Raw genomic sequence first — 27,751 nt, forward strand, 5'->3', positions numbered from 1 at the left:
TATCTATCTGATCATAACCATGACAATCTAGCTTAGTATTGTCCACACTGACTGGCAGCCACTCTCTAGAGTTGCAGGCAAGGTTCTCTCCAAGTCCTGCCTGGGGATGCAGGGCTTTAGCCAGATGTTCCACCACTGAGCTTGTGGCCCTGAGCTACGCCATAGTAGTTCACCTGCAGTTCTAGCTTCACGCCACTCCCCTCCCTTTTTGGATAGCGGCTTGGAAAATGCTCCTTCCTTTCAATTCAGAGCATTTTTCTTTCACCGCAGAAGAAAGTCTGGCTTTTCAGAAGTGGGATTGCTATTCAAAGAGCAGTAAACCTTTTGGGCTTCAGAAACAATGGGCTTTTTGTATTATATTTTGACAGATGTCTAAAGGCAGGCCAGTGTGTAAGCCCCGCCAATAAGAGATGGGCCAGGAGATAAAGAGCGGCTGCACACTAGTCTATTTTCCTTCTTGCTCTCCCAGCCCCTGTGGGCAGGTTCTTGTTTGGAAACGTACAGTATGCTTCTGTCCGAACGCAAAAGAGAGGCTTCTTTAAAATCCCTGCAAAACAGCCACCTGCTCATAAGAACGTAAGGGGAGCAGCCCTGTAGTTGGATCAGGCCGGAGGGGCTCATTCAGTCCAGGTTCCTTCTATCACGATGGCTAACAGAGTGCCTCTTCTGGGAGGCCCACTTACATATTTCACATAGGTACAATAGTCCAATCTCACTTATTGCACATGAGTGCAATAGTCCCATCTCACTTGTGAACCCCAGCGACTGGTATCCAAAGTTTTTCCTGAAATATAACAAGGCTTGTCTTAGTTTTTATTTCTTAAAAAATGCTTTTTGGGGGCCCTAATGCCACACTGGGGGACGCGGGTGGTGCTGTGGGTTAAACCACAGAGCCTAGAACTTGCCGATCAGAAGGTCGGCAGTTCGAATCCCCGCTACGGGGTGAGCTCCCGTTGCTTGGTCCCTGCTCCTGCCAACCTAGCAGTTCAAAAGCACAGCAGGAAGGTGAACGGCGTTTCCGTGCACTGCTCTGGTTCACCAGAAGCAGCTTAGTCATGCTGGCCACATGACCCGGAAGTTGTCTGCGGACAAATGTCAGCTCTATCGGCCAATAAAGCGAGATGAGCGCTGCAACCCCAGAGTCGGCCACGACTGGACCTAATGGTCAGAGGTCCCTTTACCTTTACCTTTAATGCCACATTCCCTCTTGAGCAGGTGTCTGGGGGGTGGTGTCATACTAACAGTGGGTTAGGGTGACACTTAACAGTTGTATACTAGGCTACATTCCAGCAGAATTCAGCCTCTGAGCTTGAGGTTCCCCAGCCCTGATTTATGTCTCCCCCAAAAAGCCCTGCGTAGAAGCTGAAGCCAGCAATGGGTACTCCTAGCTTGGAAAAGAAAACATAAACCCCATTTGAAATAGGAAGAACCCAATTTTTTAAAAGTACCAATCATACACAAACGCTGGCAGTCTTATATCCCATTTCATACATAACCGCAAGTGTTGTCTGTCCGTTTCCAGCCAATGGCTCTGAATGCTAGCCAGTGGTATCCCATGAACAATGAAAGAGGAAAATCCCAAGCACCCCCTCCCTCGCCCCACCATTAGTACTAAGCTGCTGAGCTGTTGGCTGCCCAGCCCTTCTTTGACATCAGAGTAGCTAAGCCAATGAGGTCAAGGGTGCTAGGGCAGTGAAGAATACACAGGTCACGAGACACATAGGGTCAATGTGGGAGGTTTGATGACCTGGCTTTTGGCCAGTTAGGAACTGAAGATGAAAGCTTGTCGTTGCCTTCCTATTTGCTAAAGAAAAGAAGTGCAGTTCAAAAGGTTTGCTGCTCTGCTTAATGCAGATATCAAACGTTGCATTTGAATTTGTGTCACGCACGCTCAAATCCTTTTGTGATTGCCTTTTTGTGAACAATTGTCTCGCAACCAGGATAAACTAGAAAATTAAATACATCTATATGTATAATCGGTGCTTTTTTCCTTAAAAAAAATGTTTAGGGGCACTCTCATTTTCCTACTCATATTGAAATACTGCCCCTCAATGAGGCCAAACTTAGATTCACAAAATGTTTAGGGGTATGCGTACCCCTGCACCCCCCGAAAAAAGCACTGTGTATAATTATGCATGAGGTATGTTGTTACTTAAATCTTTTCAAATTTCAGGGTGCGGGGAAATAGTAGCAGAAATTAATATTTTTTTAAAAAAGATATTTATTAAAGATTTTCTTAATACAATAGAAAAAACAAACAAAATAACATATAATTTTACAATAACCATATTTTCTTCACTTCTTTAGACTTCCTCGCATCTCTCGTTCCTGCGTTCCAAGTTTTTCGAGCTTTACCCAGCAATTTATCACCTTGTTTCAATTCTTATAATTTTCCAATATTGTGTCCCTAATTTTAGATAATTTTACCCAAACCTTAAAAGCTTAATTTTAGCATAATATTTATCCAAAATTTATCTTTTCTTATATTTTCATTTATCTTCATATTCCTTTTAACTAGCTTAATGGTGCCATATTGTTAATAATCTTACATCTTTCTTAACACTCATGCAATTTACAATATTTTTGTAAATAGTCCTTAAATTTCTTCCAGTCCTCCTCCACAGCCTCTTCTCCCAGGTCTCGGATTCTGCCAGTCATTTCTGCTAGCTCCATATAGTCTATCAGTTCCGTCTGCCATTCTTCCAGTGTGGGCAAATCTTGGGTTTTCCAATGCTTGGCGACAAGTATCCTTGCTGCTGTTGTTGCATACATAAAAAATGTTCGGTCCTTCTTTAACACCCTCTGGCCGACGATGCCCAAAAGAAAGGCCTCTGGTTTCTTAGGGAAGGTATACTTAAATACCTTTTTCAACTCATTATATATCATTTCCCAGAAAGCAATAACTCTAGGGCAGGTCCACCAGAGGTGAAAGAACGTTCCTTCAGTTTCTTTACATTTCCAACATTTATTATCAGACAAATGGTATATTTTTGCAAGCTTGACTGGAGTCATGTACCACCTATATATCATTTTCATAATATTTTCTTTCAAGGCATTACATGCCGTGAATTTCAAACCGGTGGTCCATAACCTTTCCCAGTCAGCAAACATGATATTGTACCCAATGTCCTGTGCCCATTTTATCATAGCTGATTTGACCGTTTCATCTTGTGTATTCCATTTTAGCAGCAAATTATACATTCTTGAAAGTACCTTAGTCTTAGGTTCTAACAATTCCGTTTCTAACTTTGATTTTTCCACCTGGAATCCTATCTTTTTATCCAACTTAAAAACTTCTTTGATCTGAGCATAATGTAACCAATCTCACACTTTATCTTTTAATTTCTCCAAACTCTGCAACCTCCAATTATCTCCATCTTTTTCTATTATTTCCCAATATTTCGGCCATTTGGCCTCCATATTGAGTCTTTTCCGGGCCTTAGCTTCCATTGGTGATAGCCACCTTGGGGTTTTATTCTCCAATAAGTCTTTATATTTTATCCAGACATTGAACACTGCTTTCCTGACAATATGGTTCTTGAAAGCCTTATGACTTTAGACCTTGTCATACCACAAATATGCATGCCATCCATAAGCATTGTTAAAACCTTCCAAATCCAAAACTCAGTGTTTTCAAGAAGCAGCCAGTCTTTCAACCAGCAGAAAGCTGCTGATTCATAGTACAACTTTAAGTCTGGCAGGGCAACGCCCCCTCTTTCTTTAGCATCAGTTAGTATCTTAAACTTAATTCTGGGCTTTTTGCCCTGCCAGACAAATTTGGAAATATCTCTTTGCCACCTCCCAAAACACTCCATTTTATCCACAATCTGTAAAGTCTGGAACAAAAACAGCATTTTGGGCAATACATTCATCTTTATAGCAGCAATTCGTCCTGACAAGGAAAGTTTCAATCTTGACCAAACTTCTAAATCCCTTTTAATTTCAGACCAACACTTTTCATAGTTATCCTTAAATAGACTCATATTCTTCGCTGTTATGTTTATCCCTAGGTATCTTACTTAAGATTTCTGGTGATAGAAACGGAGTCTTAATTTTAAGGCGGGAATATATTTTTAGAAAACATTGTCCTTGAATAAAAGTAATGCTTTGTTATGACTGCTGTTTAATATATAGCTTTGTTTCTTTTCTTCACCCCTCTCTTCCCCACTGCTAATTCATAAAACGTTGATCTAGTGTTCAACCTGACCAACAACATTGATGTAGAAAATACAAGAAAGAAGATGGAGATGTATCAGAAGGAAAACAAGGAAGTCATTCAAAAAAATAAGATCAAGCTGGTAAGTTGCCTAGGGTTGGCTTTTGTTTTGTTTTGTTTACAGTTCTTTGGGTTATTTGCCAAAAGAAACAATGGCATTTTTTTAAATAAAAAAACCCTAGTTCTGTCCAGTATCCAAAATAGTAGGCTTGCTAGAGCAAAAAAGTCTTGGTCCACTATAGACAGTCTTCTGAATGGGTAAAGTAGTGGCTTAAATAAAGCAAGCTAAGTTTGAAAAAATTTAAGGCATGTTCTTTGGGCTGGAGAACAAAACCAAAAAATATATTTTATATAATTTTATATGTAGCATTCTGAGTCTGTCTTGTAATTAGAGCAAACACACAGGAAAGCTGTGCTGGCACCCATATTCAGAACGAGTAAGGAGACATGCAAGGGAGTTGTGCTTCAGTACCTGTTGCTGTTTCGCAAGTCTGAAGCTTAGCCCGCACATCATTCTAAACATACTGAGGAAGGAGAGAGCAATTCCCTGGCTGCTTTATAGTATTTGAAACTCAGCTTAGTTCTGATGTATTTTGTGTGTGTGCATGACCTCTGTCACTTCAGCTTGCAAGTAGGTGATGGAGGGGACCCAGTGAATTCTACTCAAAAAATAATTTTTATTTACATGGAGAACTAGCATCTCAGGCTGGATTCTCCCCCTGGATATACTAGCATTCTATCTGGAGGAAAACCTTTTTGCTTGTTCGTGTTTAGTTGCATTCCATCTGAAGTGGTCTGAAGTGGTGCAGCCTAGGCGCAAGTTCACCACCTCTGGGGAACGAGCCTTTGTGATGTTCCAAAGCATGGCTCAGTCAAAGGTTTGTTCTTCCCATTGCATAGCTGTCAATCATCCCTTATTTGGCGGGAAAGTCCCTTATCCCAGCACTATGTCCCACTGCTGTCCCTTATTGATGATGTCCCTTAAATTTCCCGGGTTTCAAAGGAAGCAGCTCCTCTCCTTCCCTCCCTGCCGGCCAGTGAGGAGGGAGGCTCCAACTGTGTTGCTTGACTGCGTTGCTCACCCAATAAGGAGTCTAAGAACAACTGGGGGGTGGAGCTTGCATGCCTTGTGCCGATTAAATCGGCCGTGTTGCCTGGGGACTCGCCTTTGCTCAGCGCTTCCCAGCGGAGAGGTGACGGTGGTTTCCCTTGCTGCATCCCCTTTGCCGGGTTGCTGCGCTGTGGGAACCACCGCTTGAGGCTTCGTTTGGCTGCTGGATGGGCTTTCTGCCTTTGGCTCGGAGGGGCTCAGAAGTTGAACATACCTGCGCTGGGAAAATCCCTTATTTTGGCTGCTGTTCCCTTATTTTCGAGGCTTCTGGTCCCTTATTTTCAAATCTGTAAGTTGACAGCTATGCCATTGTTTTTCTGCTGCGATGGTCATTGTTGAGACACCCTTTTCTTTGGCTTTACCTCCCAAGTGCTCCCTGTTTTCTCTCTCTTAGTCTCGAGAGCAAGAGGAGCTGGAAGAGGCTCTCGAGGTTGAGCGGCAGGAAAGCGAGATCAGGCGGCTTCTTATACAAAAGGAGGAGCAAATGCAACAGATGCTGAAGAGGAAGAACAAGCAGGACCTTCTCGATAAGCTGGTAGGTGATGCAGCATCCAGAAGGGCATCTCTATTACTTAATATGGAAATGGGCAGATTCTCTCTCTCTCTGTTTGTCTGGCTTATTCCTATATCATGCCACCGAAGACAAATGACACTTCTCCTAGGTTCCACTCCCAAAAAGATGATGTTCCCACACTAGGCTACTTATAGTGGCTGGGGAAACTCAGCTAGATGGGTGGGGTATAAATAATTACATTACAGTGGTACCTTGGGTTAAGTACTTATTCCGGAGGTCCGTACTTAACCTGAAACTGTTCTTAACCTGAAGCACCACTTTAGCTAATGGGGCCTCCTGCTGCTGCTGTGCCGCCAGAGCCCAATTTCTGTTCTTATCCTGAAGCAAAGTTCTTAACCTGAAGCGCTATTTATGGGTTAGAGGAGTGTGTAACCTGAAGTTTGTAACCTGAAGCGTATGTAACCTGAGGTGCCACTGTATTATTATTATTGCCATGCTTTGTTTAGTCACTTTTTGATGGGACATCCACATAAATAATAATAAATAATTTATTTATATCCCGCCCTCCCCAGCCAAAGCTGGGCTCAGAGCGGCTAACAACAGTAAAAATAACACAGTTTGCATAAAATCACAATCAATTAATTGAAATACATTCTAAAATCAATTCATTCTAAAATCAATTCAGAGTCAAATTAATGGCAACCATTGGGATAGAGTTCTATGAGGATTACCAAAGGAGGGGGTCACACTGTGCCTTGGTCAAAGGCCTGGTGGAACAGCTCTGTCTTGTAGGCCATGTGGAAAGATGTCAAGTCCCGCAGGGCCCTAGTCTCTTGTGACAGAGCGTTCCACCAGATTGGGGCCACAGCCGAAAAAGCCTTGGCTCTGGTTGAGGCCAGCCTAACCTCTCTGTGGCCTGGGACCTCCAAGATGTTTTTATTTGAAGACCGTAATATCCTCCTTGGGACATACTAGGAGAGGTGGTCCCGTAGGTACGAGGGTCCTAGGCCGTATAGGGCTTTAAAGGTTAAAACATGACCACCAAACTCCAGTATTGATGATTCTGCGTTTTCCCTGAGGATCTGCCTTTTTGCAGACTGCAGCAACTCTGATTTTTTCCCTTCTTCCCCAGAAGAATGGGTTGCACAGACCATAGCAGGATGTGCACACAGCAAAACTGCAACACTCCAGATATTGTGGGAAGTTGATGGCAATTCCTTTTGCAGCTTGCAGTGGGAGAGCGGTGATTAGATTGCATTAGGAGCCACCCATCTGGCAGCGGCTCTTTTGTCAGTTTGTACACACAGTTTGTCTCGGTGCGTACGTTTTGTATCCCACCCTTCCTCCCAAGGATTTCAGAGTGACGCGTGTCTCCTTGTGTTTTATTCCTCACAGCAATCCTGCAATGTAGGTTAGGCAGAGTACAGAGGTCGCTCAGCAGGTCTCACCACCAATGGGGGTTTAAACCCCAGCCTTTCTGGTCCAAGTCCCATACGGTAACCAATTATCCCACACTGGCTCTGTAGGCTGGAGCAGGAGAATGACTGGTTTATTCTGGCGACTGGCTCTTTTTCTGTCTTCCACCCCCTGCCACCAGAGGAGGTATTCCGTCAGTCTGCCAGTTGTGTACAGGACTGGTCATCAGGCTGTGTCAGATCTTTTAAAAAACACACCTTGGCTACTCTATTGGCATCATGGCCCAACCTGAATTTTCATTTTGGCCACATGGTTCCTCCATTGCACCCCATAATGTTCACTTCCCCCTTCTCCTCTCCTCTGGGTCTCTTGTTACGAGCCCACCAGCTGGATTTCACTTTCTTCCTGTCTTGCACCCCCTCCTCCCAAAAACCCCAACAACACTTTTTATTGTTCTGCTTTAATAGTCCTATCCAATTGTTGATGTGTTTTTATTTCTCTTCTGTTTCCGTTCTTCCTTTGGGAAAGCTGAGCACCTGAACTCCTTATCTGACCCTGAGGGATAGCCACTGAAACGGGAAGGAGATTTAGTGTCAGGTGATTTAAGAGGTGGTTTTATTGAGCGGGCGGCTATACCCAGGGAGAACCTCGCTTGGGAGCAAGGGGGCATGTGGGTTTTTTAATTTTTTAAAGGGGAGGTATTGTATTTTTTAATTATTCCTGGGCCACGGGCCTAGACATTTTGGCATGCTCCCCTTCTTGGATGTTGACAGAAAAAGGAAATCCTGTGTAGCCTTTGACCTTGCAGGCAGCAGAACAGTATAATTTTTAAAGACCTTGCAACCTGCTCAGGGTCTGGTTGTTTTCCCTCCTTCCCTTCTTCTTTTCTTAAGTCTATAGTCTCTGTCACTTCCCCTGCATTATCAAAGTGGCTGTTGAGCATATGGATGCACTTAGAGCCCAAACAGGTGGGCAAGGCAGGAACGCACTACATGCCTTATGCAGAGTCAGACCATTCATCCATTTGGCTTAGTTGTGTCTACACTGACTGGCAGCTGCTCTCCAGGTTTTCTTTTTAAACATTTTTGAAATTCATTTTCACTTTTAACATTTATCACCATACATAAATCATGATCATTTTGCAAAAAGGATTCTCAGAATCCTGGAACTTCCCTCCATGGTTTCCCCAGATCCTCTTTTCAAACTGCATTATATCATATTCTCCATATTTTCTTAAAACTCAGTTTTTGTCATAGTTCTGGCTTCATTGCAAATATTTTCAGAATCCTGCCAATGTTTTCAGTTGTTTACAGTGTTCTTTCAAGTAACTTAGAAAATTTCCCCATTCTTTGTTAAACTGGTCCTTTTGCTCTCTGGTTTCCCCGGTCATTTTTGCCAATTCGGCATAGTCCACACCTTTATCTGCCATTCTTCTTTTGTAGGCCGATTGTTCTCCTTCCATCTTTGGGCAAGTAGCATCTGTCACTGACGGGCTGCCCTTCTCCCTCCTCGGGGAAAAGCCTACAAGCGCTGCACACACACTCCACGCGGCTCATGAAAGGGAGCGCTGAGCAGAGCCTGGGATGCATACAGGCTCTGCTCAGCGCTCCCTTTAAATAATATTTTTTTCCTTGAATACCCCCCCCCCAAAAAAAAACTAGGTGAGTCTTATGGTCAGGTGCGTCTTATGGTGCAAAAAATACGGTACCCTTTGAGAGCCAGATCTCAAGCAATAACATCCTTTAAGCCAGGAATAGCCAATGTGGGCCCCTCCAGAGATTTTGGACTACAACTCCCATCATCATTGCTCTTGCTGGCTGATGGGGATCGTAGTACAGCCACATCTCAATGGTTTCGTATTGGCCACCCCTGCTTTAAGCTATGACAGCTAAAAGAATCTGGGTGGGCTAAGGGGGGAAGTTGCCTGTGAGCCTAGTCTCTCTCTCTATGGGGTTCTTTTTTTAAAAAAAGAAAGCTTAAAGGTCCCAAGAGAGGGCTTTGAAGGACAGACTTCCTCCCTGCCCCCCCCCCCGAAACCTTCACAGATGCGTCCTTGTGTGTAAAATACTTCCAAAGCAGCCTCTGGTAAAAACGTAAAGCAGACCAGGACATTCCAAAGCCTAACAACAAAGCTACTGAAATAATGCTTTTGAATGCTGTGTTATGGCAATAAGCAAAATCAAGCCAAACTCCGGGGCTGTCCGAAATCCGCAGCTGTTGAAGAAAACTGCAGCTGCGCTACTCCCTACCTTCCCCTTCCTTTTGTAATGTCTGAGATAATTTTTCCCATAGCCTGGCTTCGGGAGTTTCTGCAGTCCCTCCCCCCCCCCCCACCAAAAAAAAATCATTGGTTGCAATTGACTGGACATGAAAGCCCAAGTAAATTCAACATGATGGGAAGTAAACAGCCAATGTTACCTAATGCAGAAAAGAGGAATATATGAAAATTCAGCAGCACAGACAAACAAAAGCCCAGCGAAGAGAAAATCCACACCAAATGAGCCGGTGTGGTGTAATGGTTAGATCATTGGACTAGGACCTGGAAGAGCAGGGTTCAAATCCCTACTCAGGCATGAGGTTCACTGGGTGACCTTGGACTAGTCACCCTCTCCTAGCCTACCTCACAGGATTGTTGTGAGGACGAAATGGGGGGGGGGGGGAGAAAGCCACCTACACCAGAGCTTCCCAAGCTTCATGTCGCTGGCACACTTTTTAGACATGCATCATTTTGTGACACAGTAAATCGGTTTTACTAGTAAACTGGAGGTTAAAACTAACCCCTTTCCAGCCCCGGGAAGCACACGGGGAACGTTGGCATGACACACCTGCACACTGCAGCCAACGCATGGTTGTGTCGCGAGACACAGTTTGGAAAGCTCTGATCTACACCACCTTAAAATCCCTGGAAGATAAAGGTGGTATACAAATTAAAATAATAACTAATCAACCACAGTCTTTGCTGGTATTCCAGTGATTTGCAGAAAAGGGGCCACATGGTCCTTACTTGGTCGGGAGTTGCGTAATTTAGGCAGCGATTGTTCCAAAGTCACCCACTGAGCTTCATGGCTGAATGGGGATTTGAATTCTGTTGTCCCCAATTGTAGTGTGACCCTCTAATCATTTCACATGGTCAGTAGGCAAGACATTTCTCCCAGTACATGGGGAAACATGACAGAAAGCCCTATCTCTTTATCTCAAGTGGCAGGGGAGGGGAGGCAAGCTGTAAGGAGGCAAGCTGTAAGGTAGACATAGTCTGAAGTTCACAACAGCTCCAGTACTAACAATTTATTTCTTTTAATGGCTGGAGTGGGGGTGGGGGGTGGGGTTAAACTGAGTCACCAAAGTGTTTCCAACTCAGCTTTAAATGCTCTTTTAATTTATACGGGGCGGACATTGTTTTCTTACACAGCAGTTGGTTTTACTGGAAATCCATTTTGCCAGATGGCTTGCAAAAAAAAAAAAAAGAGCAGTTATAAATAATCTTTATAACATGACCAAAATAGGTAACTTAATGACATTTGTGCACACATTGCTACTAAACATATCTAAATATGTTGTTAATGACTGAAAGGTAATGCGAAGGGCAGGGGGAGGGGGAAAGAAGGTTCTTGTTTGTGTTTCTTTCCACCCTAAAGGGAATATCCACAATCTCCTTTGTGAATTCTCAATTAATTTTTTTCTTTAAAAGCAAAAAAAAACCTCAGTTTGCATTGGTGGTGAGAACCTCATGCCTTATGGAGTGCAGGTGATCATTCTGATGGGATAGAGCTTAAGTAGTTCTGGGATGCTTCTGAATCTATAAACAAGCCCTCTGCATTCCAGACAGCATCCCTCTTATAGTCTCTACCCCCAAGTTCAGCCCGGACATGGAGGTTGACCCTTGCAGTGAAGTTCCCTCCCTGCAAGAAGTGAACAGTTACAGATAGGTAGCCGTGTTGGTCTGCCATAGTCAAAACAAAACAAAACAAAAAAATCCTTCCAGTAGCACCTTAAAGACCAACTAAGTCAGTTCTTGGTATGAGCTTTCATGTGCATGCACACTTCTTCAGAGTGTATCTGAAGAAGTGTGCATGCACACGAAAGCTCATACCAAGAACTGACTTAGTTGGTCTTTAAGGTGCTACTTGAAGGATTATTTTTGTTTTGGTTTGGAAGAAGTGAAGTTACAGGGAACCAGGCAGAGGGCCTTCTTGGTAGTAGCGCCCGCCCTGTGGAACGCCCTCCCGTCAGATGTCAAGGAGATAAAGAGCTACACACCTTTTAGAAGACATCTGTTTAGGGAAGTTTTTAATGTTTGATGTTTTATTGTGTTTTTGTATTTTGCTAGAAGCTGCACGGAGTGGCTGGGGCAACCCAGTTAGATGAGCGGCATATAAATAATAAAGTTATTGTTGATTATTATTATTAGCATCCGTCTCTGTATGACTTCCTTGCATTATACAGAAATTGCCCACATGCTTTTTGGGTTCCCTCTTTGTGACTGTATGACCTGGAAATTTCCCCTTTCAGTTCATAAACTGTGTTTTTAAATTCCCAGGATCACCCTAGAGGGGTTGGGTCCCTTTTCATAGCAGAGATAGACAACGTGGTGCCTTATTATTATTATTATTATTATTATTATTATTATTATTATTATACCACCCTATACCCAGAGGCCTCAGGGCAGTTCACTAGAATAAAATCAAAATATTAAACCAGAAAATACATAATCAAAATAAAAACAACAACTCAATACCCCCCCAAACCCTACATTTTAAAAGGGCATAGGATGTCAACCAAATAAACGAAAGGCCTGGTTAAAAATGAACGTTTTTGCCTGGCACAAAATGTATATACACCTTTGCCTGGCGCAAGGTGTATAATGAAGCTGCCAGGCGAACTTCCCTGGGGAGAGCATTCCACAGCCAGGGAGCCACAGCAGATAAGGCCCTGTTCTCATGTTGCCACCCTCCGGACCTCTCGAGGAGGAGGCACATGAAGAAAGGCCTCAGAAGATGATTTCAGGGTCTGGGTGGGTTCATATGGAAAGAGGTGATCCTTGAGGTATTGCGGTCCTGAGCCATTTAAGGCTTTATAGGTCAAAACCAGCACTTTGAATTGGGCCCGGAAACTAATTGGTAGCCAGTGCAGTCGGACCAGGATCGATGTAATATGCTCAAACTGTCTTGCTCCAGTGAGCAACCTGGCTGCTGAATTGTGCACTAGCTGAAGTTTCCAAACCGTCTTCAGAGGCTAGCCCTACGTATAATGCATTGCAGTAATCTAACCTTGAGGTTGCCAGAGCATAGACAACAGTAGTTAGGCTATCCCTGTAGCTGGACCACCAGCTGGTAGCTGGTGGGGCGTAGCTGGACCACCAGCTGAAGCTGATGGAAGGCACTCTGGGCCACTGAGGCCACCTGAGCCTCAAGCAACAGCACAGGATCCCGGAGTACCCCCAAGCTACGAACCTGCTCCTTCAGAGGCCGTCTAACCCCATCAAGAGCAGGCGATCTCCCACCCATCTGGTCTAGGGAACCACCCACCAACAGTGCCTCAATCTTATCTGGATTGAGCCTTGGTTTGCTGGCTCTCATCCAGTCCATTACCAAGGCAAGCCACTGGTCTAGCACTTCCACTGCCTCGCCTGCAGATGTAAAGGAGAAATAGAGCTGAGTGTCATCGGCATATTGCTGGCAACGTACTCCAAACCTCCGGACAACCTCGCCCAGCGGTTTCATGTAGATGTTAAACAACATAGGGGATAGGATTGAGCCTTGCGGAACTCCACATCGAAGGTTCCACGGTGCTGCAAAGCTTTCCCAAGCAATACCCTCTGGGAATGACCATCCAAGTTGGACTGGAACCACCGTAAAGCGGTGCCACCCATCTCTAGTTTGGACAGTTGCTCCAGAAGGATACCATGGTTGATGGTATCGAAAGCCGCTGAGAGGTCGAGAAAAATTAACAGGGACATGTTTCCCATGTCTCTCTCTTGACAGAGGTCATCATACAGGGTGACCAAAGAAGTTTCTGTGCCAAAATTGGGCCAATCCAGTCCCTTGATGTCGCTGGACTATAATCCCATAATCACCGGCCAATGGCCTGCTGCTGGGAGTTGATGGGAGCCTTGCTGCATCTGGAGGCAAGCACTCTAGCCTTGCCGATGGCCAGTCCTGTCTCCTCTCCCATGTCTCCTTGCCTGGCTATTTCTGCCTCTGTACGCTGTAGAGAACAGAAGCGGAAGGATCTCTAGGGTCATTTTAAGTTTGATGATTCAATTGTTCTGTGAAATAATATTGGGAGATGGCAGCTGAGAGCTTGAGTGGATGGTGTTTATATATACACGTTTACTCACATGTCAAACAAGAGGTTTGGAACAAGGCTTGATTGGCAGGTAAGCTCCGGACTGGGGAAAAATATACTGCTGCTTCACGCAGTGCACTGTTTATTTCTTTAACATATTTACTCAGCCGTGGCTTTTAGAGGGGTTTACAAAGTGACATTAAAATGAAACAAAGAGAGAATTGAGCGGGCAGTTTAGAATATCCAGCAAAAAATATAGACAGAACTAAAGAGCTTTGGAAACCGAATTTTCGCCTGGTGCTGAAAATAAAAACACTGCCAGGAGAATCTCCCTGAGAATGGAGTTCTGCAATCTGTGGGGCCACCACTGAAAAGCCCCTGTCTCCTTTCACCCCATTCCCAACTTCAGTGTTGATGCTGATGGGCAGCCAAAGCAGAGCTTCTGGAGCTGATTTGAAGCCAGGCAGATTCATCCAGGAGAATGTGGTCCTTTAAAATTTTGTACCCTGACCCCTTGCAATTGAGGGTTTTGTAGGGTACAACCAACGCTTTGAATTGTGCTCAGAAATGCACCAGTTTCCAGTGTCGCTGTTCCAAAACTGGCACAATCTGCTCTGTATGAGCAATAGGAAAATAAGAAGAGCTTTGCGGCTGGATCAATGTAGGGAAAAACGTGAAGCCAGCCACTGCCTCTCTTGATTCCCACAGCCCCTGTTAGCTCTGTCAGGACAGCGAATCACAAGAGCAGGTGTCGGCCAAAATCACGATGCGGGGAAAACTGGGAAGCCAGCCAATGCCTCCATCCTTATGTCAGACTTTGTGATACATTGGTATATTGCAATGTTTCATTGGTGATATATCATGATGTTGAAAACCAGATATTGCCCAGCCCTAGTTCCCACTTGTGTTTTCTTGCAACTGGTGTTCGCCAGCAGTCTGCCTCTGATAATGGAGATGATGATGACGATAAGGATAATAATGATAATTTTATTATTTGTACCATCATGACTAGCAGCAATTCCTAACCTTATCCTCCAGGAGTTTTTCCTCAAGCCATATCATCACATGCACTGTCCTGCCCTACAGAAGTGGAGCAGAAAAATGTGCACTGTGATACTACATAATTCGTTTTCTTAACTGCATATCAGGAGGAGGGGAGAAATCTGCCATTTTTGGTCTCATGCCCGCGGCGGGCATTGCATCTAGTTCCCGTCAAAGCTCGGGAGTCAGTTCAGCCAATAATTTGATTTCTTGTTCCTTGGTATGCAGAGTGTTTGCCCGCATTAACAATCCTTCTGTTGTTTCTCTTGCTCATAAAAATTTAAGTAATTTTAACTTCGTTTTTCAGCAACTTTCATTGCTTCGTATGTGCACGCACACCCATTTTCTTTTAAAATAGGAAAGGTTTTGACTGGCCTCCCTAAAGAGAAATCACTAAAGGAGAAAATAAATATGCTGTTGGTTGCGTGTACAATAGTGCTATTGTGCAAAGGGGGAGCGAGGATCACCTCCAAACGGCCTCAGGTGAAATCTAATGGAGAACCAATTTGAAACTGGATGGAGTTCATTGGTCGAAAGAATGCGTCTTAGATAAACATCTGATCCAAGTTAGATGACTTTCTGTGCTGCTTGTTTTTGTGATTAAGTTCTAATTATTATTACTTAAAAAAACATTTTTTAATACATAATGGCTGCATTTGGCCTTCTGAAATAAGGAGCTTGTTATATTGTCATTTAATGTGGAATCTATAAAAATGGCTGTTTGCAAGTCCCTCTGATTTATGAGGCTAATGCAGCTTTTTCTTATTACTGAAAGTGATCGTTTTCTGGTAAACCAGGAGTATCGAGCCGTGTCCTGTTCTCCTGAAAACAGCCTTTTGAGATGCAATTTGTCATTCTAGGAATATACGGCACTAATGGTGAATTGTTTATGCCTTTTAAATATTTTACTCTGTCTTATTTCTCTCTCTCCTTAATTCCATTTACAGGAAAGTTCTCATCTTCCGGCTTCTTTGCTGTTGGCCCAGCACAAAGACAGGTCTACCCAACTCGAAATGCAACTGGAGATTCCCAAACCAGTCAAGCCAGTTGCATTTTCAACTGGCATCAAAATGGTAAGGGCAGACATTTTTGTGCATATGTGTGGCGGGGAGGGGGGGGGAGAGGGATGAGTTTTCTGCATTCTGCATCGCAGTCTTTAGCTTCTTCCGTCTTGGTCTTTGAGATCTACATTTGACTTGCATTTAACACCATGCCCGCATCAAACTTTGTGGTCGCACTTAAATAGTGTTGGTATAATGTAAATTTGAAGGCGGTGGTTAAAAAATAAATAAAGGAGGGGGATTATTATTATTTATTAAATTTCTATACCACTCCTCATCCGAAGATCACAGAGTGGTTTACAATATAACCCTCTCCCCCAAATACATTATGTGCTACACTGGTGCATGCAATCTGGTGTGAACCAGATTTCCACATGGTATGTGTGTCGCCTATTCTGAGTCGGCTTGTGATGGTGGAAGTAGGCAGACCTCTGTTTAGAGTGATTGGCGCGTGTGTGTGTGTTGAACTAGAATCCCTTCCAACATTCTTTGGGTTTTACCCAACAAAATGGTTCAATTCGCATAAGGGCTTCCACTCACAGAATAGAGCTTCCCCTCCCTCTCCTCTGTGTGTGCTCTCCATGCCCCCCAAACTGTTTTGGGGGTTCCACCCAGCCCTCTGGAGCAGATTTGGAGGGGGGCATGCAGGGATGTGCAGGGAGAGGACAGGAAGTTGCGTGGTGCGAGTAGATATCCTTGTGTTAACCAAACAACTTCATTGGACGCAACCCGATAAGTCTAAGTGGTGTTTGCACAATCCGTAGGTACACAAGAACTCCATGATTGCGCAAGCGACTCTGCCATACTTTCTAGTTGCTCAGTAGTTAACAAAGCCACAAGTAGCTTTTGTTTGGGTAATGACTTAATCTTCTGTGCTGCTTAAACGCTCCTTGCTCTCTTAATTCAAAATAAAAAATAGGGCCGATTGCATGCAATGTTGAAATGCTTTTCCTTTTCTTTCCTCCCTCGATGTTAGCCCTCCAAAGCTTTCCCTGCTTGTTTTAACACATTTTTGTTGGTTCCCTGTAGCAAAATGCATTGTATGGAGATAATTACTTAATTCCTCAAATATCCCAATGCCATTTGGAGCAGTTTTATCTGGAACGTCAATCTTGTAAACGGTGAAGAGGTTCAGCGTGATTTCTGTAAGAACACTTCAGATAATTGGCAGCTAAAGCAAGCTGCAAACTTTTTTACCCTTACAGACAGGTTGGCCAAAGTCTTGTGTTAGCATGTGTCCAGCCCATATTTTGGCAAAAGGGATCTTACCCGGGATTCTTGATTTTTCCTGGGGATCTAGCTTCTGCATGGACTTAGCTTCCCTTACCTGCTACTCTTTACAGAGACATATCTGGCATAGAGAGAATTCTCTGCAGCAGGAGTAGGAAAACTCAAGATCGGGGGGCAGATATTGCCCTCAAAGCCTTTCTCTCTGGCCCTTGGAACACTTCCCAGGCCAAACCATGTTTTTAGATATGCTGTAAGCCGCCCAGAGTGGATGGGGAAACCCAACCGGATGGGCTGGGTATTAATAATGATAACAGTAACAACAACAACAACAACAACAACAACAACAACAACAACACCCCTCACCCCTCCTTCAATGCCCTAGTGTGTTTGCCGGCCTGGCAAGTGTCCTTGAAATCTAATAATGCTTGGCTGGATGCAGAGGGGTGGGGGGGCACCAGCTGGGGAACCCCCAAGGGAGGAAGGCTCAGAGCCAAGGGATTGGCAGTGGGACAACAACAATAATTTTATTACTTACACCCCACCCATCTGGCTGTGGCGACTTTGAACACGTATAAAAATGCAACTAAACATCAGACATTAAAAACTTATCAAACATAAAAAAACCTGCTGTGAACCAGAAGAGGTATAAAAACCTCCCAGAACCAGAAGAGGTATAAAAAAAGGGGGAGCAAAAACAGTCAAGGCAATGGAGTCTCACATTGCTTAGGAAGGACCCAGGGAGGAGGAGATTTAGGGAGCCGTGGGAAGGCGAGGACCTCATTGGTTGCTGTGCTCACTAGGCCTGAGCTGTTTTGTTTCTTTGAATAAAGAGTTAACGTCGGTGACAGCTTGTGAGTTATTGCAGAGCTGCACCCGACACCCGCCATGACGTTGGGTTGAGGCTACACAGGGATGCGTGAGCATTTGTAGAAACTCGACTTCTGTACAAGCATAAACTTACATTTAGTACTTGCCCACTTTTGCCTCTGGCCCTGCCTTCTACTGGCATGTGGTCCTTGGAAGCTCGATCTAAAAAATGGCATCTGCTGGGAAATGGATAGCAATAACCATGGAGGAGGAGGAGGAGGAGGAGGAGCTTCTTCTTCTTCTTCTTCTTCTTCTTCTTCTTCTTCTTCTTCTTCTTCTTCTTCTTCTTCCTCCTCCTCCTCCTCCTCCTCCTCCTCCTCCTCCGCCAGTGTGGTGTAGTGGTTAAGAGCGGTAGTCTCGTAATCTGGAGAACCGGGTTCGAGTCTCCACTCCTCCACCTGCAGCTGCTGGGTGACCTTGGGCCAGTCACACTTCTTTGAAGTCTCTCAGCCCCACTCACCTCACAGAGTGTTTGTTGTGGGGGAGGAAGGGAAAGGAGAATGTTAGCTGCTTTGAGACTCCTTAAAGGGAGTGAAAGGCGGGATATCAAATCCAAACTCTTCTTCTTCTTCTTCTTCTTCCCTCTTCCTCCTCTTTCTATCAGAAGATATTACAGGGCCTAGATGTCCTACTTATCTTCCAGCTCTCTCTGACGTGCGAGCTGTTTCCAGGAGAGAGGTATGGAACTACTGATTTCAAAATATTAATTTCCCCCTGCCTTTCGGCAAAACAGCTTTCCAGGCAGCTAACAACAGAAATTAAAGCTCTAAATTTAAAACAAATGTGGCAATAAAAATGTCTCAAACAGCAGCGAGAGGAGGCCAGCAATAAAACCATCAGCAACAAGTCAGCAGTCAAATGATAAAGCTGCCCTGAAATATTATCCACAAAAACATCACCTGTCACCTAAAAGCTAATAAACAAAAGGTGTCGGGGAGACCATTCCATATTCCGGGCACCACGACTGATACGGTGCTGTCCCTATTCATTTCTTAACTGTCCTCTGTAGATGGGGACCCCCGGAGAAGGCCTCTGAAGGAAGTTCTCATGGGAGATGATGGCCCTTCCATAATCCTGGCATTGATGGGCTACCCTAGTACATTTGCTCATGGTTTGATTGGGTGAGGAGGCCACATTCAGAAAGCTTCCCATTCAGCAAAATGCAGCGTGTAGCAGTAGTGGAAGAGCTCACAGCCTTTCTTTCAGGGTCTTGCCAAACCCCCTGCAATATGCAATCTGTTGGATATGGAACAGGACAGAGTTCTGCCAACTGCATCATCTTAGCAGCATTGTTCGCCAAGTCGCTGGTGGTTTTTGGTTCAGGGAGGCTCATGGTCCCAGCATTTGCAAATTCAAAATCTAGGGCCAGCCTTGTTTTTCTCTGTTGACACAAGTACTGTGGGTGCAGGGATGCTCTGGAATGTTTTTTAGGCAAAGGGCTGCAGGGCCAGACACACAAACAATCAATCACATTCAAAGGGCAATGCACAAAACCAACCAGAGGCACAAGAGACAGGGGTGGCACTGTGGGTTAAACCACAGAGCCTGGGACTTGCTGATCAGAAGGTCGGCGGTTCGAATCCCTGCGACGGGGTGAGCTCCTGTTGCTCGATCCCTGCTCCTGCCAACCTAGCAGTTCGAAACACGTCAAAGTGCAAGTAGATATATAGGTACCGCTCCGGTGGGAAGGTAAATGGCATTTCCGTGCGCTGCTCTGGTTCACCAGAAGCGGCTTAGTCATGCTGGCCACATGACCCGGAAGCTGTACGCCGGCTTCCTCGGCCAATAAAGCGAGAAGAGTGCCGCAACCCCAGAGTCGGCCACGACTAGACCTAACGGTCAGGGGTCCCTTTACCTTTACCTTTACTAACCAGAGGCACACATTTTTAATTCTTAGTAACTCCACTTAATTTTCACCTTCCATTTTTCCCATATGCCCCTACCATAAAACATTTGGAAAAAGCTTTCCAGGACCCCTTTACCTGTCCTCACTGTGCAAAAGGCAAATGCTCAACCTTAAAAGTGCATCATGAAAATTTCATGCATGCCGCTGAAAAATGCATGGGCACTTTCTGGATATTTTGCAAGGAGCATCTGTGTGCTGGCATAATTCCCCCAGCTGCTCTATCTTCTTGTAGAAGAAGCAGCTTCAGTTGCACACTTCATGGTGGTTGGGGATGAAGGGAGGTTTGTTTCAACAACACCTGGAAGGCCACCATGTTGGCTATCCTTGTAGAAAGTACAGAACTATGCGTACCATTGGGGTGATCGGGTATAGAAGAACATCTTACCTCCCTGTGGAGAAAGACAGTTGCAGGGTAGAGGTGGGGGTTCATGCCTTCATCATGTATGCTTCCATGCGGTATCTGGTTTTGACTGGCCATTGTGGGAAGCAAGATGGTGGACCAGACAGAGCTTTTGATCTGAACTAGCAGGGCTCTTCTTATGTTCTTATTATCAATCTCTCTCCCCAGTGCTGCTTGGGAGTATTTAAATTCAGTGTTTCAATTTTTTTGAACAGTTCAGTCCACCGTCTTGATTCAAAATGGTGCCCAACTGTATCTGAACATAGATGAAAACCTACTCCTCGATCTCAGGAACTGCCATGCAACATTTGGTTGTGGAATCTTAAGAGCTGTCCAACTGCAGAGCAAACAACTTTCTGAAAAATATAGGGCCGGATTCAACCAAGTTGTTGAGCTAGCAGAAGCTGGGGCAATGGGACTCTCCCTTCTGGAAAGAGTTTGTAGATTTCTGTTGTGCACTGGAATGTCTCAGGCCAGACACAAAGCCTGGAGTTTATTGTTGTTGTTGTGGCGGATATAACAAAGACCTTTCAGCCACATTAGAAAATTAAAACGTTCTTAGCAAAGAAAAGGTTCAAGTAGGAACATGTTTAGCTACATTTGAGAGGTTTGGGCTATTTCCTCCTTTTCCCTCTTCTTTTTTTGTTATTTGAAGTGTAAGCAAGACAGAGTGTGTTGAAAAGCAGCCTGTCATTGGATCAGTTTTTCTTTTTTTAAATGAGTGCTAACCTGCCAACTAGTGCATAAAAGGTAAAGGTAAAGGTACCCCTGCCCGTACGGGCCAGTCTTGACAGACTCTGGGGTTGTGCGCCCATCTCACTCAAGAGGCCAGGGGCCAGCGCTGTCCGGAGACACTTCCGGGTCACGTGGCCAGCGTGACATCGCTGCTCTGGCGAGCCAGAGCCGCACACGGAAACGCCGTTTACCTTCCCGCTGGTAAGCGGTCCCTATTTATCTACTTGCACCCGGAGGTGCTTTCGAACTGCTAGGTTGGCAGGCGCTGGGACCGAACGACGGGAGCGCACCCCGCCGCAGGGATTCGAACCGCCGACCTTTCGATCGGCAAGTCCTAGGCGCTGAGGCTTTAACCCACAGCGCCACCTGCGTCCCAATTAGCCTGGGGATTACTATGTAATTGCCGATCTTTCAGAGTGTCAAGCATTCAGCTCAATTAGCTTGGATTTAGTTTTTAGTTTAGTTTAGTTTAGTGTTGTTTTTTTAATCGTAAGTGACTAATAAGTCATTTTATTGGTCATCATCCTGCCCATTTCCGCCTCCAGCCAGAGGCCCAGCATCCACACAGCCTCACCTGATTTGCATGCAGTAGCCTGAGACTGAGCTGAAGGTTGCCGGCATATTGATGACAGCAAGTTCCAAACTCCCGGTTGACCCCACCAAAAGTGGAGCCCACAAGATGTTCTGCTGATTGGGCACAGCTTCTAGGGGCTCTGATGCCCCTTCATCATAAGGTTTTCATCAGGTAGTTTGTTGTACAGAATAGCCCAGCTCGGGAGCAACTCCAGAATGTAATGGTGGTGGAGAAGTAAGCGTTCTTTGGCACTGCTACCTAGTAGGCAAATTATGATCCTGTGCTTGTTCATTGATCCACTGTATTCAAGGATTCACTGTATAGCTCAGTTGGTTAGAATGTGCTGCTGATAATGCCAAGGTTGCAGGTTCAATCCCCATATGGGAGAGCTGTATTGGAGGTGCTTGGACAAGATGATCCTCAGGATGTCTGCCAACTCTACAACTCTGTGATTGTCCCTACACAGAACTCACTAGGAAACTCAAGAGCCTCCCATAGAGACTTGGTGTGAATATTGAAGTCCCCCAACACAACTGTTTGGGGACGGTCCAGTAGCAGGGCAGCTATTGCCATTGGGCATCAAGGTGAGCAGAACTTCAACAGAATACACCACAGCCTTCCAATTTGTGTTGATGTTGTACCAAATACATAGCTGTCAACTTATAGATTTGAAAATAAGGGACCAGCAGCCTCGAAAATAAGGGATCAGCAGCCAAAATAAGAGATTTTCCCAGCACAGGTATGTTCAACTTCTGAGCCCCTCCGAGCCAAAGGCAGAAAGCCCATCCAGCAGCCAAACGAAGCCTCAAGCGGTGGTTCCCACAGCGCAGCAACCCGGCAAAGGGGATGCAGCAAGGAAAACCACCGTCACCTCTCCGCAGGGAAGCGCTGAGCAAAGGCGAGTCCCCAGGGAACACAGCCGGTTTGATCAGCACAAGGCATGCAAGCTCCACCCCCCAGTCGTTCTTAGACTCCTTATTGGGTGAGCAACGCAGCCAAGCAACACAGTTGGAGCCTCCTTCCTCCCTGGCTGGCAGGGAGGGAGGGAGAGGAGCTGCTTCCTTTGAAACCCGGGAAATTTAAGGGACATCATCAATAAGGGACAGCAGTGGGACACGGCGCTGGGATAAGGGAGTTTCCTGCCAATAAGGGACGGTTGACAGCTATGCAAGTACTTGCACAACTGTCAGGTGTCAGGGAATCCGATCCCCCCCACAGCAGGCTGCCAGGGATAGATAAACAAGAAAAGCTCTTGCCAAAGTCTTTTATTCAGTATTCACAAAGAGAGGCTTAGAAGGCAGCCCCTTGGAGTAATGGCATTGCTCAGAGTAATCTCCACCCCACTTCCATTGCTGTATCTGCTTAGGGCCACTTGTCTCTTAGCTCTTTCCTCTCCTACTTTTAATGCTCTCCAGGTTCTGGGAGAAGGGGGAGTCTGGAATGCTTTCTAGTGATAATGTGTCAGCCGGCTGCTTCCACTCTTCTCCCTGCCCTCCCATTATTTCCCAGCTTTGCCCCTCATCTGTCTCTGAGCTGTGACCTTCTGCAAACCAGTGTTGTAAATCTATACTGTCTTCCTCTTCTCTGAAAGGTTGAGGAGGGCGATATCCACCATTCCTCCTCAGTCCAGTCCCTGACATCAACTGGACCACCCAAGTCATCCACCGAGGTTTCAGTAGCCAATGGCAGGGGTCAGCAACATTTTTTCAGCCGTGGGCTGGTCCACCGTCCCTCAGGCCATGTGGTGGGACAGACTATATTTTTTGGGGGGAAATGAATGAATTCCTATGTCCCACAAATAACCCAGAGATGCATCCCCCCCCAAAAATATTTATTTTATAACACAAATAAAAAACCGAAACAGAAAAGACAAACAATAAAAACAAATTCTTGTCATATCCTTATTTTTCTAAACATTGTTAAGTGGGCTTCCCCAAGTCCCACCTGATTTTCATTTTACTTCATCTTTAGCAGTTAACATATATCATAATTTCTAACCATCTTTTTGTTTTAAAATAACTTCACATTTTATCACTTACAAATAATACTATTTTAAATACCCTATTTCTACTTCTAACCCTACAGCCTATATCCACTTCCAAAGCTATTCTAAGGTTTAAACATTAACATATTTTTTCCAAATATTCCTTAAACTTCTTCCAGTCTTCTTCCACCGTCTCTGCTCTCTGGTCTTGGAGTCTCCCGGTCAGTTCGGCAAGTTCCATATAGTCCATCATCTTCATCTGCCGATGCATTTTAAATAAAAGGACACATTCTGCTCATGTAAAAACACGCTGATTCCAATTGAGAAGGCGAATGGGACGCATCCGGCCCCTGGGCCTTAGGTTGCCTACCCCTGGCTTATGGGACATGCAAACACTCACTCAGGACTCGCCAGGGTGTTTCCAGAAAGATCTTCCCTAGTGCTCTCAGCCTCTAAGGTAAAGGTAAAGGGACCCCTGACCATTAGGTCTAGTCGTGACCAACTCTGGGGTTGCGGCGCTCATCTCGCTTTATTGGCCAAGGGAGCCAGCATACAGCTTCTGGGTCATGTGGCCAGCATGACCAAGCCGCTTGTGGCGAACCAGAGCAGCGTACGGAAACACCATTTACCTTCCCGCCAGAGTGGTACCTATTTATCTACTTGCACTTGACTTGCTTTCGAACTGCTAGGTTGGCAGGAGCTGGGACCAAGCAACGGGAGCTCTGCCCGTCGCGGGGATTCGAACCACCGACCTTCTGATCCTTGGCTCTGTGGTTTAACCCACATCACCACCCGCGTCCTGCTCTCAGCCCTCTACACCCCCCCAAAAAGAAAATAAACGTTCTGTTGTAGCCACAGACTAGGTTGCAATGTATGCTTTGTTGCAGGCTGTATATGGTATCCACGATACTTTAGGTCCCTCTGCTGGCAAGGTTATAATGGAGGGGATCACCATCCCCTGAGACTCTCATGTGCCCCCTCCACAAGAGGTCCGGAGGATGGCAACATGAGAATGGGCCTCTTCTGTGCTGGCTCCTCATTTGTGGAATGCTCTCCCCAGGGAGGCTTGCTTGGCACCATCATTATATACAGTTGCAATCGAAATTATTCAACACCCCTTGCAAATCAGGCTTGTTATCAAAATGTACAGACTTTCAGCTCTTTGCAATGAAACAGCAATTGAAATAGCTCAACACAATGGATGCTTCAAGTGGTTTCAGCTGAAAATTGCAACCTAGGTGCCAGTCAAAAACATTCCTCTGTCACTGGGCCATTGGTCTTGAACTAGCTGTGGCTTTTTAGAGGTGGGTGGGATGTTTTTAATGTACTTCTTTTTCCAGTTGGTTTTAATGTGGGGTTTTTTGTCTGTCGGGGTTTTTTTTGTAAGTCGCTATGGATTGCGCTGGGCAAGATAAACAAATGTAAATCATCATCGTCATCAGGATCAGGGCAGGGCCTTATCAACAGTGGCACCATGGCTGTGGAACATCCTCCCTGGGGGATGCTTGTTCTGTCCACCCTCTGCTGATCTTTAGATGCTGGAAAAAGGCATTGCTTTGGTATGGTGCCCCTGTTCCCTGCAGTTTTCTGTTGCGTTCATTTCTCTGTGCCTGTCTTCTTTTTGTTTATTATTATTTTCTAATATTTCCAACATGTTGTTAACCACCTTGTATATCTTTAGAGACCAGAAGACAGGGCGCCAGTATATCCATTAGTAAGTAAATACTCATCGGTGGACTCCCAGGGTTTTTAGTGCTGATTTTTTTGCTGTCTCTTCCTGTGTTGTTCGCCTAAGCTGTGCAAGAACGACCAGTACTGAAAGACGGAAGGTGTCTCATAGAACTAGCCAAAAAATAGCTGGCGGGGAATAGATACTCTTTGTTTTTCCCTCCTCTTTCCGCTGTTGTTTGCTTTGGAAAGATCACGTTTTAAGCACATGGAAGTACTTCACACTTTGGATAAATGCTGACTTCCTACATGCTTTCTGACGGAACAGCACATCATCCGTGCAATGCAAGCACATTTAATAGATTATCTCAATATAACTTCTCATTTCTGCTGTCTGGGTTTTTTTTCTTTTTTAAAAAAGACGAAGTCTATTGCATTCCTTCTTTTGTTAACCGTGGGGTTTTTTTGACCATGTGCTGAATAAATCACGGAGGGCCGAGAAATGAAATAAAACCTTGCACTATATAAATATAATGGAAAGATGCATTTTGAGTGGTAACTTTTACTGCTCTAGAATGTTGGTAATAAACTTTTAATATTCAAAGTGAAATGGCTGAGAAAAGAAACTTGGATGAAGTTTTAATGGCTGGCAAATGTTGGTGGCCGTGAGATCAGATCCCACTGCTTTTAAGCATTTCTCTATTTAAATATATAAAAACGGCACTTTCCTAGAAAACGTAGCAAGGCAGTGTTCAGCATAGAAAACATAGCCTTACAACAATAGCATCAGTGAAGACAACAATAAACCGATTGGGGAAAAAAGAATTCTAGTTGCGAAAGCCTGCCTGAACAGTGCAGTTGTCAAAAGATCCCTGAGAGAAAGCAGGGATGTCTCCCTCTGGACTTCTACTGGCAAGGAGTTCCACGGGTCTTGAAAACAGCCTGCTGTTGGCTTCAATAGAACTGTTTGGTTTCAAACCTCCTTCTGTCGCAGGGGCATTTTCCAGGATAGCCACAGCTGGGGCAACCCGTAAGAGCATCAGCAACTTTGGCAAGGATCGCCATTTGCTTGCAGCTCAGCTTAAACAGTATTTTGTGCGATTTGTTGCAGGTTTTTTTTTTTTTTTTTGTATTTCTTAAAACCGAGTAATGCAGCTCTGTGGTAGAGTGTCTGCTTTTCATTGGGACCATCTGCTTTGAATGTAGGCGGTTGCAGATTCAGTCCCCAGGAACCTTCGGGTAGGACTAGGAAGGGGTCCTGGTATGAAACTCTGGAGGGCCGCTCCCAGTGTGAACAGCATCGAGCTAGATGCACTAAGGGGCTGTAGCCTCCTCTGTTCCCCTTGAAGTGTAAGTCGCAAGGTCTTACAGGCATGTGGCTGCTGTATGCTCTAAAATAGTTTGGAAAGAGGCAGTCCTTGAAGTATTGCGGTCCTGAGCCATTGGCACCCATCTGCCCTGAGAGACAATGGAGTATACTTCCAGGGGTGAAGTCTAACCACTGCGTTAGCAGCATCAAAGTGACCTCCCTGTGGCACAAGCCAGGGCAGTGTGTACAAAGGCCCTGGGCTGCTCAGACCACAAGACCCCTGGATATGTGTCCGATTAATGCTTATAATATTAATATATATATATATATATATATATTAAAATATATCCCGCCCTCCCCAGCCGAAGCCAAGCTCAGAGAGGCTAACAACAGTAAACAACAGTAAAAGTAACACAGTTTACATAAAATCACCATCAATTAATTAAAATATATTCTAAAATCAATTCAGAATCAAATTAATGGCAACCATTGGGCTAGAGTTCGATGAGGATTACAGAAGGAGAGGGTCAGGCTGTGCCCTGGCCAAAGGCCTGGTGGGACAGCTCTGTCTTGCAGGCCCTGCGGAAAAATGTCAAGTCCCGCGGGGCTCTGGTCTCTTGTGACAGAGCGTTCCACCAATTCGGGGCCACAGCCGAAAAAGCCCTGGCTCTGGTTGAGGCCAGTCTAACCTCCCTGTGGCCCAGGACCTCCAAGATGTTTTTGTTTGAAGACCGTAGCTTAGCCTTTAACTCCTTAGTTATCCAGCAAGGCAGCAGAGGTTTCGGATAAGAGGTTTTGACCTTTGGACCCGCTATTGGGTCCAATCCAGTAGAGCCTGTCTTCGCATGCAGTGGAAGTCCTAACACACCGAGGGGCTGAGACCCATTGGCTACCTTCCCCTGGTTTTGCCACCCAGTCGAAGTCGTTTCCTGGGTGTGGCCGCTGATAGCTTCTAGGAGCCCCAGGTGAGAGCTGAGTGCAGGGTGGAGACCAAAGGTGGACAAGCTGCCCCAGAAGGAGCATGACGTGTCCCCACCAGAGGTGCTCCTCCTCCTGTGGGGAACTAAAGAAGAGTGAATTTATTTGGGTGCCCATTGCATGTTTGGGAATTGGCGTTAATCAGGTACAGTACAGTGGTACCTCTGGTCCAGTATATCTGGCCTCGGTTCAGTATACCTGAAGAAGCGTCTCCACCCCCATCGTTCAGCCCGGACACTGAGGTCCAGCTCCAAGGGCCTTCTGGTGGTTCCCTCACTCCGATAAGCCAAGTTACAGGGAACCAGGCAGAGGGCCTTCTCGGTAGTGGCACCCGCCCTGTGGAACGCCCTCCCACCAGATGTCAAAGAGAACAACAACTACCAGACTTTTAGAAGACATCTGAAGGCAGCCCTGTTTAGGGAAGCTTTTAATGTTTGATGCATTATTGCATTTTAA

General features: G+C 45.2%; 1 protein-coding gene across 1 annotated transcript in view; it reads left to right on the forward strand.

Moving 5' to 3' along the window:
• MNAT1 (MNAT1 component of CDK activating kinase) overlaps positions 1 to 27,751 on the forward strand; it is a 144,165-nt gene that overhangs the window by 46,240 nt on the left and 70,174 nt on the right. Inside the window, exons 4-6 of the mRNA XM_083737633.1 lie at positions 4,195 to 4,298; positions 5,722 to 5,862; positions 15,531 to 15,656. Of these exons, the coding sequence (XP_083593759.1) occupies positions 4,195 to 4,298; positions 5,722 to 5,862; positions 15,531 to 15,656 (371 nt within the window). The remainder of the gene's footprint in view (positions 1 to 4,194; positions 4,299 to 5,721; positions 5,863 to 15,530; positions 15,657 to 27,751) is intronic.

This window comes from Podarcis gaigeae (assembly GCF_964106915.1).
Source record: "Podarcis gaigeae genome assembly, chromosome: 1".
Lineage (NCBI taxonomy): Eukaryota > Metazoa > Chordata > Lepidosauria > Squamata > Lacertidae > Podarcis > Podarcis gaigeae.